A 19727-nucleotide genomic window follows, 5' to 3' on the forward strand; every position below is an offset into this window, starting at 1 on the left:
TCTTATTATGCCGTACGAGCTTTGTCTAAAGTTCTCCTGCGGCTATTTGTGACACGGACGTAGTTATCTGGGCTCTGTTTTAAGTAAAGGTCTGTCGCGTAAATGTTGAGAAGAATCGAAAGGCGTGAAACCCGAAAAAAGAACGCAGAGGTTAGCCACGTAGAGTTCGAGACGACGCCGCGGTAGTACCACGGAGCCTGAGATCAAAAGAGTTCGCAGTTCTTGACCGGCTTCATGGGTGAGCCGACCGGACAGGCGAAGACTTTCGAGAACGCCTCCACGTACGGCAGGAAGTCTCCGCACTCGGGCTCCGAGAGCCCTCCAGTCCAGCTGCCATGACACTTGGCGTAACAGAGAGCCACGAAAAAGAGCTGAGAGTCAGACAGGGTGGGCAGTCCCGGCAGACTGGCGCTGGTCCCAAGATTTGCCGTCGCGTTGTCGAACGCGTCAAATAGCGGCTGGGTGGCGAACGCAGAGAAGGCGCCCAAAAGCCGCTCAGGATTGGCGCTGACGGTTTGGAACGAGGCGCCGGTGCAGTTGTAGAACTGATAGAGGGGGCTCTCTAGGTCGCCTATGTACGGTATGAAGGTCAACTGGCTGAGCGCGTTGGCGAAGTGGAAACCGACGCCCGCGTAGTTCATCGCCGGGGTGCCACGCACGTCGAAGAAGGGAAACGCGAAAGCGTACGGCATCAGCACGACTCTCCCGTCGGCCGTTAGAGCGGTGAAAGACAACTGCTCGATGGCCGTCGAGGCGATGCGCGATATGTCGTTTCTGTACGGAACGGCCGCCGCAATCCAGTTGTCGACGAGCGACGACGTCATGTCTCTGCTGTCCAGGGATTCGGCCTCTTCGGCGGCGCTGTTTTCGTCGAAAACAGCGAGCGCGCTCGCGGTGAAATTTCTTTCACTGAGGGCCTGCAGCACCTTCGCGATGCCGGCGTTGTCGCTGTACGGCCAGCTCTGCAGACTGCGCGAGAAAGCGTGCCGAACGCCCCACAGCAGCTGCTCGGCCTGGACCCGAGTGTCACCGACGAGCACGTGCTTTACAGATGAGCTGAACATGGTGGTTCCCGACAGCAGGTAGGCTTTGCTGAAGCAGAACGCGCCGTGTCGCAGGAGCGCGGTCTTCTGGCTCCCGTAAAAATTTTCGACTAGTAGCCGGTTGGTGTAGAGCGCCGCAATCTGGATGGTGCACCAGGACACGAACTGGTGGAGCCGCGATTCTCCCAGGTACCTCCACAATCCAAATAATTGCATCACGTACGTGGGATTGGTCGTCACGAGCAAGACCTTCCTAGTTATGCCAAGAGAACTGAATGTGGCATCCCAACGGGCTTGTGTGAGATTCGGAACCATTTCGATCATGAAGCTCGTATTCAGTGCCTGCGGTGTCGCGCTGCCGTTTAAGAGACCAACGTAAAGAGCGCGGCACGCTATTGTTTCGGTTGTGCGAGTCTCTGTGAAGGTAAAGCGTTTGTTGCCCGGTCTCGCGGGCGAGCCGAATGCCGAAACAAGGGTGCCGAAATATTGTCTGGCTTTGTGGGGTTCTCTGATCAGTTCCAGGCGTTTTTTAAAAAGTGTCATGTCTACGGAAGGTATCAGGCTCAGCGTGATGGAACGTCCGCTCGTGCTGCCGGTGACGTTGACGCTGAAGAGTACGCTCCAGTGAAGCTGTAGATGGACGTAAAGCAGCGTGTGCAGAAGGTCCGGCGTAGCTTTGGGTTTATAGGGCCAAGTGATGCCTGCGGCGGTCAAGGCACGCGCGACCCGCGGCATCTCGTTCCGCTCACCGTGAAGCACGTTTACGCAGCTGCGGTAGAACGCTGCCGCCCGTTGGAGTGCGCTCTGGCCGCGCGGCGGAACGTCGAGGGCCTGCACGAACCTCGACATCTTGTCGAAGGTCGACAAGAAGGCTTCCTCGGCCACCGAGAACTCGTGCGTTCGGCGCCATCCGTCGCACACGTAGCGCGTGAAGTCGGCGCACGGGTCCACGGACTCGTTGAGCGAGTCGCGGAGCCGCTTCGCGTACTGGTGGCACTCCTCGCTTCCGCAGCCGTCGGTCGCAGCTTTGCGGCTTCGGCCGGACGCCAGGAGCAAGATGAGCACCACAGCGGCCGCAACAACCACGGTCAGCACCAGTGCGACGCTCGCTGCGACGGAGCGCGGTAGCGTCTTCCATGGAGATCTCTGCGCGGAGAGAGAGAGGGAAATTTGCGTTCAAAACGCTCACCTGTGGGGTATTTTCTCGAGAGTGGTTCCTCGATAGCTCGGCTATTTGTAGAAAGTTCTGGCTCGCTCCAGGCGTCCGTTCTTAAGCTGCTGGGCCACAGTCGTTGCTAAAAATTGGTGATGGAATGCCCGAGGGTATAGGAACCCGTAAAAAAAAGAAAGAAAAACAAGAGAGAGATCGAGTCAGAGCTGTGTAATGAAAGCACGTATTACAGCCACTTTCAGGTCCTATAGACATCTGCCAATCATACTGGTGCCTCTTGAACACTGTGTTGGCAGCCAGTTCCATCAAGTTATGCCGCTTTCGTTCAGATGACTGCCCCATATACATTTTATTGACTACAAGATCACATTTGGTATTGACTTTTAGGCCCTCAGAAACTTAATCTGGCTGGTATTCTGTGATATTCAGCGCGTAGGTATGAGTGTGTGCGTTTTGTCGCTCGCCTGGGCAAAGAAACCACGTTCTTGGAACGCGTATGCGGTTCTGGAGAAGTCCATTGATGTTATGGGGTTATTGAGCACAACGGACGTTTGCTGTCTATGTTTTCGTAACTGTCGTTTGTCCCTAATTATTGATATAAATTTCTTTTCTCATTCTCTGGCGACTTGTATGTATTGTTGTACTCGCGGTAGGAAGAGCAAAAAATTGTCCGAACTGCGGCTAGTAAAAAGCTTTTTGATATGCGTTTTTTATCGCACTGTTTTATACGCGCTCTTCATAGCTTGCTGCCTCTCCTGTCACGAATATGAAGGTTTGAACGAGGTTCAGTTCCAACTGACGTGAAAATTAAAGCGCGAACATAGTTACGTGGACACGCGTGAGGCAATTGCGCGAAAATGGAACGTGAGCTGTCTCACGCCAGAGCCACTATAGACTAGAGTGAATCATCTTCTAGCTTGACTTACCGGCAGCATGCTGGCCTACAGCTCGGGTGCACTTAAAGCAAGCGTGTTGAGGTTGGCGTTTTCGCCTAACACAAAAAGCGCTCGCTGGTCGCGCATTTGCGCGCATTCGCTGCGGCAATAGGTGCTGGCCGCGATGCCGCGAACCCCACAGGAACGCGCCGAACTGCACAGGGGGCAAATTTTAGGCAATTATGTGGAGTCGCCGGTGCAACGTACCCAACTTCGCCAGCGGCTGCCTGGAGCGCTGGAAACGTTGGACTGTATCCGCGCCTTAACGCCGACCTCCACAATTGTGCACTGCAGAAGCATGCTTGCGGTAGTTAATTTTATTGCGATAGCAATTACATGAACACTCCAGGCGCGTTTCTGCCGTCTGCGTCGGCATTGCCGTGATGTTTCGTTCAAAGTCCAAAGGGCGATAACATCGTCGCCACGCGCCGTATGCTGGGCGCGTGCGAGTGCAAGCGTGGGGGAGGCGGGGAGCCGATGATGCTGACTCAACATCGCGCGCACAAGGGAGGAAAGCTGGGAAGAAGCGCCGTCTTCTGTCGCGCGTGGCGCCAGAGGGGGGGAGGGGGTGTTCTACTCCGACGGCGGATGCGCATAGCGTGGCTGCGCAGGCCGTATATCTTGAAAGCGAGCTGCCATGGGGACAGACTGCGCCGAGTGCTGATAGCTTCGTGCGCGCTGAGTTCTCGCCGCTTAGTTCGCGTTGAAGTGAGAGGCAGCATGAAGGTAAACTCGGTCGAAGCTGCTGCTGCGCTTTCTGATTCCAGCGTTTTTTCAGCGGGTAGACGCGGTCATGGAGTGAGATGTGTTCATGTTTGCTTGTGCGCGCGTTACACCATGCTTGTTAATTTAGTTAGTAAGCGAATGTTTAAGAGTTTATACAGCCGATAAATCTACTATGCTTACTTCGTATTGCTGTCTAATAATTTGCTATAGCAATCGATGCTTCACCTGTCGGGTGAAACTGCGGCTTTTTTTATGGTGATAGCGTGTCTGATAAATACAAATCAGAGAATTTCGAGCTGTCAATATACAAGTATTACCATTAGCGAAATACTACGGTGTGGCAAATAAGCATAAACGTGCAGTAAAAAGCCCCTCCGTCTTCGAAAAGTAAAATACGGCTTTGACCTCTCCACCGATATACGCGAATTGAAAATAACTTCAGCTCATCCCCGAGTTTTGCCCAGAAGCTGCTGTCACAAGACCCGCGCTTCATCACGCATCGTTCTCCGTTCTCAATCGGACGTCACGTGTGCTACCGGACGTGCCCATTGAAGTTATACGGCTTTGATGATGATGATACCTGCTTTTTTACTTGCCGGGTTCTTGTCCGTCTGTTCATGCAAATAGAAAGGGAATGCAGTGAACGACGTTAAAAAAGACGCTGAACTGCCTGATTGGACGCCATAATGTTACACAGCCACTTAATGTAACGCGACTTGTAGGGCTCGCACGAATAAGTATTTTTCTCTTGACACAGACAAGGAGGTCGTTGCCAGCACTTGTCGCTACTTCGTGACGCTATTGGAGCCATCTCGTTGCGCTGGGTTCTGCCACAACACACACAACTAATATTGCAATGATGGACTATGTTCTACTTGATTGCTCGATAATGCGCATAAGCATGAACCTAAAATGGTCTTGTCTTTACCCCCATTAATGCAGGTACTAAGTCAAGACAACAATGTTTCCGGCGACGCAACCAAATGTAAGATGTCGATGACGGCGCTGTTGCTGGCGTCTATGCGTTCGTGGAGCTCCATTATTTCGGAAACAGTATTTATATAAGAACAACTTGCGTAACGTGCTTGCGGTTCATGCTTTCTTTAATATGTACATGTCCTAACAGGAGCTATTAGGTCACGCAGCGGTCACCCTTGACCTGTGCGTCCACCACCACGAAAAGGGTGTTCTCCTTTCCGTCAACCAACCCAAGAGCAGAGTTGGGACCGGTGACCAAGTCGACCTTGGACACCGGATTCTTTAGAGACTCACAAGAGAAGACATACTTGACTCAGGCGTTCTAGTATCGGGGCGAGATAAATGAGAGTACGTAAGGGCCTGATGTCTTTGACCCACTTATCGTACTCTTGACCGGAACCTGTTACGATCGGCGATCTGCAAACCTATCTCAGCCCGCTACAGTTGTTTCGATCGACCCGCGGGGTTGGCGTGCTTCAGAGAACCGGTGACGCCGGCAACATTAACCGACCATGGACCTCCTTCGGAGAACTGGCGACGCGTTCTGAATAGGGATCACCAAGCTGGCGCGATTGTGATTACGTACCTGTGGAGTTGACCGGACTGTTCAGTGGCACCAGTACGTGCGATAAGCATGCCACTGCGATAGGGTAAGAACAGGCTGTTCGTGAAGTTAGACTGCCTAAGTTATGTTCGGCTATTGGTGGCTGAGAGCCTTCGGTTTAGTTCTGCGTAAACCTCTTGTGCAGCGCGACGGTCAGGTTTGGTCGAACTCAGGGGGAACGTAAACGTTTGCTTTGGCGGCACAAAGTTTTGGGGCCAAAATGTGGGGTTCCCCGTTGAGCGGCTTGCATTGATATTTTGATAAGAAGCCTGGTGCGTTAACAGCCGATTCCGGGCGTTTGCACGCAGAGTGTTATTGTGATGCCGGGATCGACTCTTCCGTGCCAGTTGTGATATGGTTTAGGGCATTCCAAGGGCGCAATTGTTGCGGAGAGCAATGCCGTATTCTTGCTCGCCAGCCATGCTCTTCCTGCCCAGCGGTTGTCAGCACTGGCCAGTCGAGATTTTCCGGGGCCATGGAGGAGCTGTTACGATCGGCCTGCAGGGGTACTGCCCTGCAAACCTATCTCAGCCCGCTTCAATTGTTTCGACCGAACCGCGGGGGTGGCGTCCTTCAGAGAACCGGCGTCGCCGGCAACGTTAACCGACCATGCACCTCGTTCGGAAAACTGGCGACGCCAGGAAAGTTAACAGACCATGCACTTCCTTCGGAGAACTGGAGAACACAGCAAAGTTAATCAACCATGCACCTCCTTCGTCGAGTCAACGGCGGCTGCAAGTCAAGCCACGTTTGGCGGACCGTGCATTGTTACTGGTTCGCTGTCGCCTTCATGGTCTATTTGCAGCAAGAGAGCTTCTCGGAAAAAGGTGTTTTGCGGTGCGTTTTCTCGGGCCCTGGAATTCGTCACAGTCTGCTGACAGTCGTGGCGGCTACCGGAGAAGTCAGCTCTGGAATTAAGAGGCGCCGGCTGGTTTCAAGCGTGGCAACCTGGCTGCGAGGACCCGCTCAACCCGGTGGGTTCTGGGAATCCAAAGTGCCTATGTGAGTGTGTGAGCCCTCCCTCTCAAAGACGGGTAGACTACGCCTCCAACGACTGAGGACGGTCCAGTTGACGAAGGTTGGACAGCAGTTTTCTCTCACCTAGGGATCTAGGGAGGACAGAGTGTTTTTAAGCAGTTGGGTGCTCTACAAGCGGAGTGCTTGGAGCTTTGCACTCGTGTGCTGAGTGCTCCGTGGTGGGAGCTTCGTGCTCCTTTTTGCAGTCATGCTAGGCTGTTGAAACGTATTTTTTGTTTTAATGGAACTATTGTAATTAAATCCCGTACTCTTCGTTCCAGACGAAGACCCAGGTCCTCCCTACAACCCCGACCACAACCCTTACAACTGGATGCTAGCGGTGAGATCGTCCTACTACTCTAATATTGGGTAGCCAACGCAATATTAGGTTAGGAGATCGTCCTCCTAACCTAACATCTGGATGGCAGCGGTGAGATCGGTCCACAACTCGTACACAGCAATGAAATCTCACGGACTTTGGGAAATGGTGACCGACCGATATCCCGATCAAGTTGGACGCGACTTCGGATTGACGACCTCTTGCAACTGACTAGATACGGCTGAGGACTGGTGATATGGTGCTGCTTGAGTGGGTAAGCGTTTGGTTCTAGCTGTAAGATTTACCAAGCTTCAATTTTTGTGTGTTTGTAGATTTGAATCGCTGGGGCTCTTTTACTTGTAATCTGATTTTTGTGGGTATCGCAGCAAGTATTCTGTGACAGCAGAGCCAAAGCTTAAAGTAGCGACCATGGTCCTATTGTGTTTGACGAGAGCTGACCTGTTGTGGTTGTGTGAAGAGGTCGAGGTAAACGTAGAGGAGGACTTGACGGAATCAGAAATTCGTAAAACCATTCTCCAAAATAACAATGATTTGAAACCCATCGAACAACTAGGTAAACGAATTCTAAGCAAAAAACGGGAACAGGAAGCAATTAGGCAAGAACAGGAAGAAATGAGGCGAAAACAGGAAAAAGCTAGGCAGGAACTGAAAGGAATTTTGCAGGAAGAAGGCCTAATGGAAGTAATGAGGGAGTACGTTGCTGCATTGAACAAAGAGATTCAAGGTTTGGAGCAATCAATGCCTTAGTGTCAACAGAGGCAGTGAAAGGCCGTAATGAAAGCGACGAGGTGCTGTGCCAACAGAGAACTGTAGAGACAGCTAGGCTAGCTGTGAATGATTTGCCCCATTCACCACGCGTGTGCGTCGCAGGTAATGTTAACGAGGTCGTTAATGAAATAGAGAATACTGCTGACCCGACAGCCGGGAGCACCCATGTCGAGGCAGATCTGCGTGCCGAAGGGAAGTGCCAGCAGGACGATGCAGTTGAGGGCAGTACGCAGGATTGCGAGCTGCGTAGCTCAAGGGAAGACAACTGCATGGTTCAGGGATCGGTGCAGCTGTCTGCCAGTCTGGGTAGCCGAGAGAAGGATGATTTAATTAGGAATAATTGGGACGGTGCGCGTGAGACAGCGATCGAGACCGACGAGCTGTGTGCCAATGCACAGCGCGAGCTGGGCAATGCAGTAGAGGGCAGCTCGCAAGAGCGCGAGTTGCATAGCTCGAGTAAAGACTGCTGCATTGTTCCAGTCGAGACAAAGAGGGAGTTGATTTAAATGAAAATCACTCAGACTGTGCGGGTAGGAGAGCGATCCGGGCCGACGAGATCTGTACCGGCAAGCTTGAGGCGCGAGAAGGCGGCATGATAGGGAGTTCGGGGAAAAAGCGCCGTAGAAAGAAGCGCGGTAAAGATCGAAATGTGGTGAATAATGTAGCGCAGCCAAAGACGGCGACAGTCGCAAAAAGCCAGGGCGCGAGGAAAAGAAAGGTACTTGCCTGCATCGGTGCCGCAGCAGGTTGCGTAGTGAGCACTCGTTTCGCAATGTCTTCCTACGTTCCTTGCTCTGGCATATAGCAAATGGCGCATCTAACTTAGGAGCGTCCGTTCCACGCCAGAGGGCGCTACCAATGCGAAGTATTCTTTGCCACATGATGGGCACTTTGCGTTAAGTCGGTGGATAGGTAGGTAGGTAGGTAGGTAGGTAGGTAGGTAGGTAGGTAGGTAGGTAGGTAGGTAGGTAGGCAGGTTTTTGTGGCGCGTCGTTTGTGGTCTCTTCAATAAAATCCTTACGCAGATTCTACACAATGTGGGAATCGATGTAGTGCGAATTGTTTGGCAGGCAGCTGGCTATCGAGAGTCATTTGGGGTTATGCAAACATTCACCAGATGAACCATCACATTTGTGTAAGGCGAGTGTAACGCCTTGATTGTGTGTGAACACGTGTGATGCAAGCATGTGTGTGACGGCAGCAGCAAGGTGACGACGATGGCTACGATGATGTTAGGAAGCTGATGGTATGGGGGGGCGGGGGGGACTACTGATTTGCTCTTCTAATTCTGAAATGACGATAGGCTGTCAATAAACCTGTCATATTCACTAAAGCTTATTTCAAGGCGCTGCGTAGGTTCCGTTGACAGAAAGTTATGGTCGTAAGATGAAGCTTTTTGCATTTTATAAGGAGTTCTTATATTATAAGACAAATTAGAGATCGGTTTACTGCTCACTCAATCATGTGCCCTTAAAAATATCACCGGCTGGCAGTTAACGCCATTCCCCCCTTCTATGGCAATGGCAGCTATAGTGCTATTAGACGCTGTGCGACATTCTGCCGCCTTAGGGCTCCACCCAGGTAGCAACCATCAGGTCGTGACGTTTTTTCGCCGGAATACAACAAATCAGTTGTGTCATTGTTGACGCCATCATAGTATCGGTTTTCGCGGGGGGGGCACGCACACACATGTGGCAGGGGAGCGGTTGTTTGGGCACGAGGGTGTTGTCGCACGTCGTTTTATGCCAGGTACACTGGTATGCCGAAATTTCAGGGCGTGCATTTGCCCAGTGTGCCTTCTCCTAGCTACGCCCCAACAAACATGTTGCTCTGTTTGCTAATGCTTTCCAGAACTCCGAACTACGCTAGAGAGCCTGGGTACCTTCGAAGTTTCCCATACGTAACACTAATTCACACGCTGCGTGAGACCTGCATACTTTTAATTCATGCCGTATGCAGTTGGTCTCACAGTAAACGTTCCTTTCTGGAAATGACCAATGTACAAGGCTGCCGTTTAGTGCGTAGGTGAGTCTGCGTAGGCACGGTAATATGACACCTCTACAATTTCCCCCCAACGCCCACATAGCAAACTGAACGATTTACCTCCGACGTTGGAGTGCCGCTGGACGAACGTGGCCTAGGACTCGTGGCGCCACCGGTGGAACTGGACATTGGGCTGGCCAAGGAGGAATAGGGCGAGAAGTCTCGCATCGCACTGAGTGCATGCTTGGATGGCGGGATTTGCCAGTGTTTCTTCTCCAGCTTCGGAGGCGGCAGCGAGGAGCGGACAGAGCCTTTGGATCCATTCGTCGAACGCCTGTCGCCCATCGGCGCCAGTCTGTACGAGGCGGTTTCGGGACTCATGCCGCTGGCAAGTGTGCTGCTTGAGGATATTCTGCGAATTAGAAAGTCGACCCCGATTGAAAGGCCAGTCACCAGGCCTCGTTGAAAGTTTTGTTCAACCACTATAAGTAGTAAAAGGCCCATCCAGGGAGTGTTTTACCCAATACTTAAAAAAAAATTGTTTAGTAGTAGACGAGACGGCAGCCATCGAGCGAAAGAAAGAAAACAAACAGAAGAAAGACGTAACACACTAAGACTCACTCATAAAACATTTTTTTTTTGCTTAGGTCTCACTCGGACTCAGACTCGCAGATCGATCTGAGCGTGAGTGAGTCGACTTATGAGGAAGTTCTGCCGACCTATGACGACAACTAATGCAATACAAGATGCGAGGAGGCGAGCTACGCGCTCGCAGCAGGTGCTATCTCCCTTTGTGTAGACCAACCACATTCTCGTATTGCTCAGAGAATTGCCAGAGGCGGAGCTCGGCGTTTCGCGGAATTACCCGAATTCCTTGCTCTGCCGCAGGATATTTGGGTACTGCCGGCACCGCGCACCAGAAAGGGAATTAAGTCGCTCGTTCGCCGTCCCAGCGGCTCCTTCGAGCAGAACGCGGGCGTTACTCTTTCAGTTCCCAGCTCTTTTCGCGCAGTGCACGGGAGTAATAGTTTGCGGACATGATTGCCAACGGTTGATGTACCCACCGCATCTGTTTTCAATAATGAACCTCGAGAGGAGCCCTTTCGAGAAACAACCAGCGCACGGCCGTTCTAAAGCGAATAGCTTTCTTTGGCACTTGCGACTTTTCTAGTGGCCGGTGGGTTCCGGTCGCACTTTCGCCGGCGACGGCACAAAGGCGCCGACGCAAATGGTCCGTGCTCTCGCACAGCCGAGTTTCGGGGCGCTTTCATGGCCGAACGTCGACTACCGCCGTCCTCTCCTTCTGTTGCTGCTGCCCAAGAAAATTAAGAAAGCCACCTTAAGTGGATTATTCAGTGGGCCAAACGTATTCAGAAAGGTGAGAAGCACAACTTTGCGGCTATCTTTGGTTTATTTACCCAACAGTTTCGGTCGGTCTACCGATAGAAAATGTTTATACAGTTTCTATGATAACCAGATATGCTGGTCAACGGCTCTGTTCGCTACGGAATTACGCAATGATGTAGCAAACGCTACCAATTATTAGCCTAGCTGCAACAAATATACGCTTTCTAAGCGCTTCACTCTTTTAATGAAGCGATCGAATGACTTTCCAGAAGAGGTTGGCTATTCGTTTACGTTTACAACCATTGTCTGTGCATTCCGCATAATCTTACTTCTTGTATGATTTGACACTAGCTGGTAGCATCTCTCGGTGGTCGTCCACTCTGCGCTGCCGAACTGAACGTGCATCGTGTCAGACGTACGATCTCTGTCTTTAAAGTATCCGACCATGCTAGCGGAACAAAAAAAAAGTATTGCCTGGTCGTGCCAATCTCCTTAAATGTGTTCATTTCCCTCCTGTTTCCACAGGCGGAGTCTCGTAGCCCTTCAGCTTCTAAAGAATGTCCTGGAACCTCTCCTTGTGATGTGTGCGTCGTGGCAGACTAGTTTCTCTGTATGTCTTCATGGGATTGAAAGCATTTTAATTCCAAGTACATTTCGATTGCTTGAGGAGACAGTAGTCGCATGGGGACATATCCAATTAGTAAAGAGCTTGGCGAACTACCGAAGTACTGTGCTGTGACAATAAATGGGCGAATCGTGTGGGCCATATGGACACGTGTCATACTGGCACAGTTTCAGGGCTTCAGATTCCGGTTGTGAAAATCCGGCACGAAAAGTATGCCGGGAACCACCGCTTACCAGAACAGACATTCACACTTCAAACAGCCTTTATTGTCGGACTCTAACTAAATGATTTATTTTACATTTAACCGACAATATCTGATCGAGACTTGTACAGCATCGAGAATCGCATCACTGTGGCTTTTTTGAAGGCCTCTCTTCTTAAAAATTGCATAATAACAGCTTGCACGAGGCCTTCAAAAGCGTGACTCACTTTGCACAGACGTTTGGCCTCCCTTGAAGCGACTGTGTTACATACTTGTATGTTTCCTGTCCGTAACGTACACTCGAAATGCCGTTTAGATTTTCCAAATTGCTTCTGCTGCTTGACTACTATCAAGCTTCTCAGACAACTTTCTGTAGTGTCTTTTATGAAATTGTTGTGTCATTTTGCTCACTTATAATCGTGCATAAACCAGATCATAGCATCGAAGATGACTACTTCTGCACAACAGCAGAAGCAAGTGAAAGTCTGGCCACCTTCAGGCTAAAGACACGGATGACTTTCGTTTCACCAAGCTAAGTGTGGCTAAAAAAAGTTACGCCTAAAATAAAGAAGATCGAATATTTTTGTATGTCGTAATAAATCTTTAGGTTCCTGGGTAGCTTGTTTATTTCTGTTAACGCACTGAAATAAAGAATTGCGCAGGATAAGAGACTTTCATTTCCAGATAGCTTAAATTTAAGGAATATACTCTAAAGTGCGTCTTCTTCATATGTCTGTAAAGGTCTGATCGACAATGGCGTTTCCTGGAGAGGTTCAACTCTTTAACACATCGTACCCATTACACAGCCAGAGTGGACGCCCACCTACAGCGGGCCCTAGGCGTCAAGAGCATTTCATGTAGACAGATATACAGAGTGCTTCACCTTACTTGAGCCAAACCATAGATATGCATATGCCACCTAGCTGGACAGAACCAAGGTAATGTTTGCCGTCGCATAGAGATACTCAGATAATTTCTTTTGCATTCCCCCTAATTAGATAATTAGTTCTTATTAGAGAATTAGTCCTAATTATTTAATCAACTTCTTAAATATTACAGTTAGACCAAAGTGTCAAAGAGAAAATTGCAGAGCAACATGAAAAACTATCGATACAGCTTTCTGTTGCTGAATACGTGCTACATAAAAGTGGTCTTTCCGAGAGTGAAAGAAGCCTGCAAGTACACACAGAGCACAGGATTGGGACCTATGCCCTCTGACGCGCCCGAATATCTACCTAATTTGAGAAGCGATAGCTTTATTTAGCAACTTCGCCCAGATTGGATTAGTGTTGGGCGAATTCGCACAATATCGGCAGCGCATCCATCCTTTCGAGATAATCGGCAAAGTTAACGTAATTAGCAGTTTTTTATGATGTGTTGGTAATGGATGAGGATACGTGTTTTATGGCACGATGATTATTCTGATCTTTATTTGTCAGTGTCGGCGGTACGACGCTGGCGGTTGTTGACTCGCATTTGCTCCCAGCCAGCGACATGGGCCTCCGCCGGCTCTATACCGCCTAGCGGTGACGATCGGGTTCGACGTAGCGGTGCTTGCGTTCTTCGAACTCCTGAGCCGTTGGAAGCTTTTTATTGTGAGGCGTGGGGGCTTTAGAGAATGCTCACGAAAGAGGCGTGGTACTGCATTCGATCTCAAGTTGACTCTACTCCTGGTTCTATGCGATTAGCATTCTTGGGGAGAATTTTACCAACGATGTGGTATGCCTGTACCTGACTTTTTTCAAATACGCATGCATTGTATTGTATTGTATTGTGTTTTATGGCGCATAACTGAGGCTTTCATGCGCCACTGATACGGTATATTTTATTTCAAAAATTGGGTATCCTCAGCGAAAGTCCTTGTCCGGACAAGGACTCTGAGGAGCCCAACAAATCAAATGGAGACCTCAGCCTTCTCAGGACTGAGAAAATTGGTGAGGTGCATCATAAGATGCGTGAAAAAACTGGGTAAGAATTTTTAGAATTAGTAGTTCTGTGATATATTTCGTTTAGGATCGCTGCGTCTTTCAAAAAACTAAAAACAGATGAAGTTCCTACAAGTGGGTTATCTCCTAAAATGCATGCATTGACCCAAGTTGTGTACTAGCTTGGGTCAATGAGTATGTACTGACCGCTGTCTTGCCGAGCAGACAACATGGGATACACTGAGTCCAAGGGCAACTTGCTGGCTGCTGCTTTCTGGCATAGTAGACAACTTGGATCGCTGGGTCTCTTACACTGGGCATGTGCCCAAATGCACAACTACACCCCTGCTGTGCGGTGTCGGTACGCTTCCATTCTTGGCCAATTGCCCAGAATGGGCGTGTCGATGTGAGACGAGGGGTATGCAGCCTGAATACATCGTGTTCTTTGGATGGGCATCGGCCGTTATCTAACAATAAAAAAACTGGGCAGAACCTATCTCACGAGGACTCTCCACGCTAATGCGCTTAGCACTGCAGCTATATAGGGACACAACGTATTGTCACCGTCGAAACGCCTTATGTATGATGCGTGTACTGTAGCCGGCCGGACTCCTTTCTCAGGCTTCCCTATGAACACACTGCGCCATCTACGGTCGCTGCCGCCAAGCTTGCGCGGGGCCTCTGAAATGCTTGGCGTGCATGCGCTGGTAAGTGCATCATGCGACAGCCGCGCTCTTCTCCCGCGTTATTTTTTGCTGGACATGATGCGCCATCTAATGGCGCCGCTGAGAAATCCGCGCGTGGACTCCTAGGCGAGAAGCTTGGTGCGTCGGTGCTGCGAACGCTGCGAATTGTTCCTTCACTTGCAGAACGCCAAGTGACAGAGGCTCAGCGAGCCAAGCTGGCGAGAGGTTCATTGAAGAGCGGCCCACACCCAGTACACTCATGGTGCAGCTCGCTAAAGCGTTGGCAGGAAAGACTTTCACTGAGAAGCGGCATATAGCCAGTGCGATAATGGCCCAGCCAGCTAAAGCGCCGGGATACTGTCCTTGAGGAAGCCCTGTGGAGTGGGTTAGATTCTGCACAGCGCGGAAGAAATTTGAAAAGGTTTCTAATGGTACACTGGGATGGTCTAAATCGTCCGTCGCCGAAAATGGCCGGTGGAAAAGCAGCCGGGCTTCTCTGCAGCTGCACTGCTGCTACTGCACGCTGCTTCTCCCTGTACACGCTAGTGCCGTCAGTAGGCGCCGCCGTAAAGTCCGCGCTCGACGCGGATGCTATTCCGCCGAGCATCGTATAAATTTGCGGCGTGCTGAATTAGTGATGACGGTGAGCCGAAGTAAACATGCGTATATTTTTACTCAGCAGAAGGCCCTAGTTGACAGTCATTCCTCGGCGTGTCAATCTCCCGGCCACCTCGCGCCGGCCGCGCGTGATGTGAGTCAGGCGCCCGCTTCACTCCTTAAGCAATGGCCTGTCCCTAGCCAGCCGCCGTCCTCATCTTCCCCGATGTCAATGCTGCTACAAGACGCACCCCTCTATTGATGGAGCCGTGCAGGTAGCCGGAACTAAAGAGTTTGGGTCACAGTGTTGGGAGTTGAAGTGCGTTTGATGACTGGCTAGGACCAACTAGTCCTGGGCTGATAGGCTTTTCCGGTGACTGAGGGAGTAGGTCCTCAATCAAGGCGGGCTTGAAGTGATCGATAAAGATAGTGTTCTGTTAGTCGTTTAAGTCCACAGTGAAATGCTTGTCTGCACGATGGATGACGTGGTATAGATCGTCGTAAGCGCTTTGCAGGGGCTTGCACATGGAGTCACGGTGGACGAAAGCATAAGAGGACGTCGCCAGCTCTTTGGGAATACGAGAAGCGGTATGGTGCTGACAGCGTGGTTCAGGAGCACAAAGTGTTTGGAATGAAGCTCGCAGACTGTTGATGTACTCGGTGGGGTCAGGGCACAGCGATGAAACGGTAGGGCGGAAGAGTTTCCCTGGAAGGCGTAGTGGGGCTCCAAAACCATCTCGACAGGCGTACAGCGCAGATCCTGCTTCAGTGTAGCCAGAAGACCCAGCATAACCAGTGGTAGTGATGTGGACCAGTGAGTGACGTCAGGCTGTTGTGCTCTGAGCGAGGTCTTGATGGAGTGGGGAAAACGTTGGACAAGACCATTGGTGATGGGGCGATATGCCGTGGTGTGTTCGAGAAGTGCCTAAGAGGGTAAGCAGGTTATTGAATAGCGCCGATTCAAACTGGCGTCCTCTATCCGTTGTAATAATAGATGGCACTCCGCATCGCGAAACCCAGCCTGCGACGAACGCGTTTGCGATGGCTTCAGTAGGGGTGTCAGGGAGAGGGAAAGCTTCTGACCATCGGGTAAAGCGATCTATGCCGGTAAGAAGGTGGATGTCCCCGTTTGATGGCGGCCGTTGCCCCAAAATGTGACTATGTACCTTGTCGAATTGTTAAGGTGGTGGAGTAAAGGAGCTGAAAGGTGCCCTTGTGTGTTGGTGAACGTTCGATTGTTCGCACACCATACAACCACGTGCCCATGCACGCAGGTCCTTGTTAGTGCCCGGCCAGACGAAACGTTGTGTCACCAGTTGTTGCGTGGCATACGGGATACGAGATGGTTGAATTTTTTTGTCTGCGACGTGACTTGCGCGACGGCGAGCTCACTGTTTACTTGAGCGATCCAGACTTGGGGGTCCGCTGGCCATTACTGGGCTAACCTCAGTGAAAGAGGAGCTACGTCAGGCTGTAATGCAGGGGTTGTTCGATCGCTGCCATCCGTGACGGTGGTTCCACGCTGGCCATTGGAAGCATTGTGGTGGTCATCTGCCACGTTCGCTGGCCGTGGTCACGAATCTTGTAGCATCCAAAATCAGCGACGACGATGAGCCAGAATAAACAGGATGATATTTTTAGTAAGCAGAAGGCTCTAGCTGACGGTCATTCTTCGGCAGGTCAATCTCCAGGCCACCTCGTACCGACCACGCGTCATCTAAGCCACGCGCCCGCTTGGCTCCCTATATATATATATATATATATATATATATATATATATATATATATATATATATATATATAGGCGCTGACCTGTCACTAAACAGCTGCCGTTCTCCTCATCTTCTTCGACGTCGATGCTGCTACAAATTCAAACGATATTTTTTTGTAGTTGTAAAGTGGTAAATAGCCTGTAGAAATTATCTGATTATCGCAGTTAGCAGCAAAGACGTTCATTAAAGAGTGACACAAACTGGCACAAACACAGTGCTCCGAATCGGCGTGAAAGAGGCTCGTTGAAGGTATATGGCACATACGTACACAGTGCCACATACCTAGTGACCCAAGTCGGTCCCGCAGTTTGTTTGAGATTCTGGTTCCGTACCACAGCAACCAGATGCGCTACCCATTCGACCTTGGACTACCCAGAGACCCAGGTTTAGAGGAAAATGGTAAGGGACGTAGATAGCTAGACAGCAAGCCCCCGCAAAGTTCGTGAAGCACCCTAAGAATGCTAATCGCATTAAAACCTGGAGGAGCATAGCGGGAAAGTGGAGGATGTGGGGCTCAAGGCACCTGATTGGTTGGCGCACTCGCGGGTGATTTCACGCACTCGGCGGAGGACTAGGTGAGGAGGCCACGCGCGAGCTGCGAACTGCAACGGACACTTCCGCGCTGAGTGCGGCCACTCGATTGCTGCGAAATTGCAGTCAGGATGCTAGAGATAGTGGGAGTTGCTGCGAAGTTTCAATGGCGAGGGCGCTGTGATTAAAAGGTGATATACTTTACTGAGGTATCATTTAGCGATTAGGTTGGAAGCCAGATTGTCAGTACGTATCTGCTGATGCACCCATAAGGTTTTGTTATTCACGGAAGGCATGGGAATATGGCAGCAGGTTACGCAAGAAAGCTATCGTTGGCTTTCCCACTCATCACCGACGGTTTCTTCCAGAATTATATAAATTTTATTGTCAATGAGAAAGCTAGGAAAAGTTGAAATCACTAACCTGTCGTTGTTCGTGTCCCTGGGATGGCCTGGAAAGCCTGAGTTACGTGTCGCAACGATAGGACAAGTCTTGAACGACTCCGTCGCCGAAGCCATTGGCAACGCTACCTCTTCTTCCGGTGCGTCTCGAATGGCTTCTTCAGTGGGCATTACGTGCACACTCTGGGCATCGTTCATGCTTTCGGCATCGTCGGTGGCAGTACTGGAGCTACTTCGAGTCCGCGGCATCGCCGGATCCTGCATGGTTACCCAGCGCCCCTCGAACTTGACGAACCTTGAAAGGGTCGGAAAGATAACCGGCCTTGACTCCTCCAGTTGGACCTGGCGCTGGTGAGCCCAATTGGGATACGAAAAATGGCGAGCCCGCGAGCCTGCAAGACGGCTTTTCCGTGAGAGGAGCTGAGACTGCAGGCAGCGAGACGAACCCGACAATGACGCGGCGTTCTTCTTCTTCTTCCTCCTCCTCTTCTTCTTCTTAAGCTCCCTAGGATATCGGAAACAGCCGGAGAAGGGGATTCTGTTTCTTGTTTTCAAATAATGTGGCTCCTACTAGTGGGGATCCGCAAGAAGCAGGTAGTTTTGTAAATGTTTTTACTATTATTGTAACCAAACTAAAACTTAGCGTAACAGAGTCCGGGTAAGACAAGAAATAAATAAGAAAATAATTGAGGTGAAATAATAAAAAACAAAAATAACATACCATAAGTTATCCATAATTAAAAGAATAAAAAGGTAAGCATTTTGTGTCCCTAACAAAACTGCAAGTTGCAAGAAAAGCAGGGAATACGTTTTACCACTAGCGATTGCTTCTTTTTCTCCTTCTGCCGCTGTGAAGACGGTCACGTGTGGAGGCCACTTTTCTTATCGTCTGAACAACAAGAGGCGTGTTCACATGATGAAAGATGGGTAAGCTTTCGTTGAGGAATTATTTGGTGGCTTAATTTGCCAATGTGCAAAATCTCACCGATCTCAATACTCATGTTTGCAATACTTTTCCTTTTGCCGCTTCCGACTTGTTTCATCCATAAGTGCCTGCATCTATCAAAGAACAAGGAGTACGCACTCCTTGCTGCAAGATTCAAAATACTAGCGAAGGTACAAATTTCTACAAAGGAAGAACAACAGGAAGAAAGCCAAGTGATCTTAGTGAACAGAACGCTTTAGCAATAATTTTGGCGTGTGGTAGAGAGGTAGTGACAGAGACGAAGGCATGAAAGTAAGGTCACAGCAATTTTAAATGCCCAGGAGTGCAATCCATCCTTTTCGCTAATCAATTAGTATTATTATCATTACCATCATAGTCGTTGTCATTATCACCACATCTTTATTCAGTAAAAAGACCTTCGCTCAGCGATGTACAAGCTAGCTCCCTGTTGCAGAAACTGGCCCCGCGTTGTTATAACTCTGTAGCTATGCGCCAGATACAGATGTCCCCCAAGGCAGGTTAAGATGCTGCTTGTTGTCGTCATCGATTGGTCGGTCGGTCGGTCGCATCGCAGCCGTAGCCCTCAGTCATCATGAGCGAATGACCCCCGTTGCATTTGTGGTTTCCTACGAATCTAGGTGCTCTACGAATCTGCGTATCATACTTGGGGTCCTCAGCCAATAATTGAAAAAGTTGGGAAATTACACTTGATTAAGGAGTGAGTTATGGGGAAAAGGAAAAACCGTCTGGGTTACTAGGTTATTGCGAATAGTATGCGTTCGGTACAATTCGCTTCCGACGCGCCTCTCAGTTTTAATTTCTTGGGTGAAGTTATGTGGGACACCCTGTACAGGTTATACACAGCAGGAGCTAGCACCTTGCTGTATTCTTATGGATGTAACTAGCCTGGCTATACACCTAGGCGGAGGAGGAGGAGTAGATTTTAATGGAGAGAAAGGAGGAGAGGTCGGCCTGGAGAGCGTGTCTCTAGCCTGCTACTCCTCACTGGGGAATGGGGAAGTGGGAAATACAGGGAAAGGTAGGTGGCGGATGATTATGATATGGTACAATGAGATACTATATACACGTTGTCCAATATGCGGATGCGCACTGGAGACGCAATACACTAA

General features: G+C 50.1%; 1 protein-coding gene across 1 annotated transcript; it reads right to left on the reverse strand.

Annotated features, from left to right (window-relative positions):
* Positions 1-203: 203 nt before the first annotated feature.
* Positions 204-17915, reverse strand: LOC126524619 (endothelin-converting enzyme 1-like). The gene is made up of 3 exons (XM_050172920.2): positions 17674-17915; positions 9686-9977; positions 204-2189 (listed from the first exon to the last, which is right to left on the reverse strand). The coding sequence occupies exons 1-3, from the start codon at positions 17913-17915 to the stop codon at positions 204-206; spliced, it is 2520 nt and encodes an 839-aa protein (XP_050028877.2).
* Between the last annotated feature and the right edge of the window lie 1812 nt (positions 17916-19727).

Source organism: Dermacentor andersoni, chromosome 3 (genome assembly GCF_023375885.2).
Source record: "Dermacentor andersoni chromosome 3, qqDerAnde1_hic_scaffold, whole genome shotgun sequence".
Taxonomy (NCBI): Eukaryota; Metazoa; Arthropoda; class Arachnida; order Ixodida; family Ixodidae; genus Dermacentor; species Dermacentor andersoni.

What these genes read in the sequence shown, in the direction of transcription:
- LOC126524619 (XM_050172920.2), bottom strand. Translation starts at nt 17,915, where the DNA reads ATGCAGGATCCGGCGATGCCGCGGACTCGAAGTAGCTCCAGTACTGCC. An exon ending in AGGGACACGAACAACGACAG is followed by an intron (nt 9,978 to 17,673) that starts GTTAGTGATTTC and finishes TCTAATTCGCAG; the next exon opens with AATATCCTCAAGCAGCACAC. An exon ending in GCGGCACTCCAACGTCGGAG is followed by an intron (nt 2,190 to 9,685) that starts GTAAATCGTTCA and finishes CTCTCCGCGCAG; the next exon opens with AGATCTCCATGGAAGACGCT.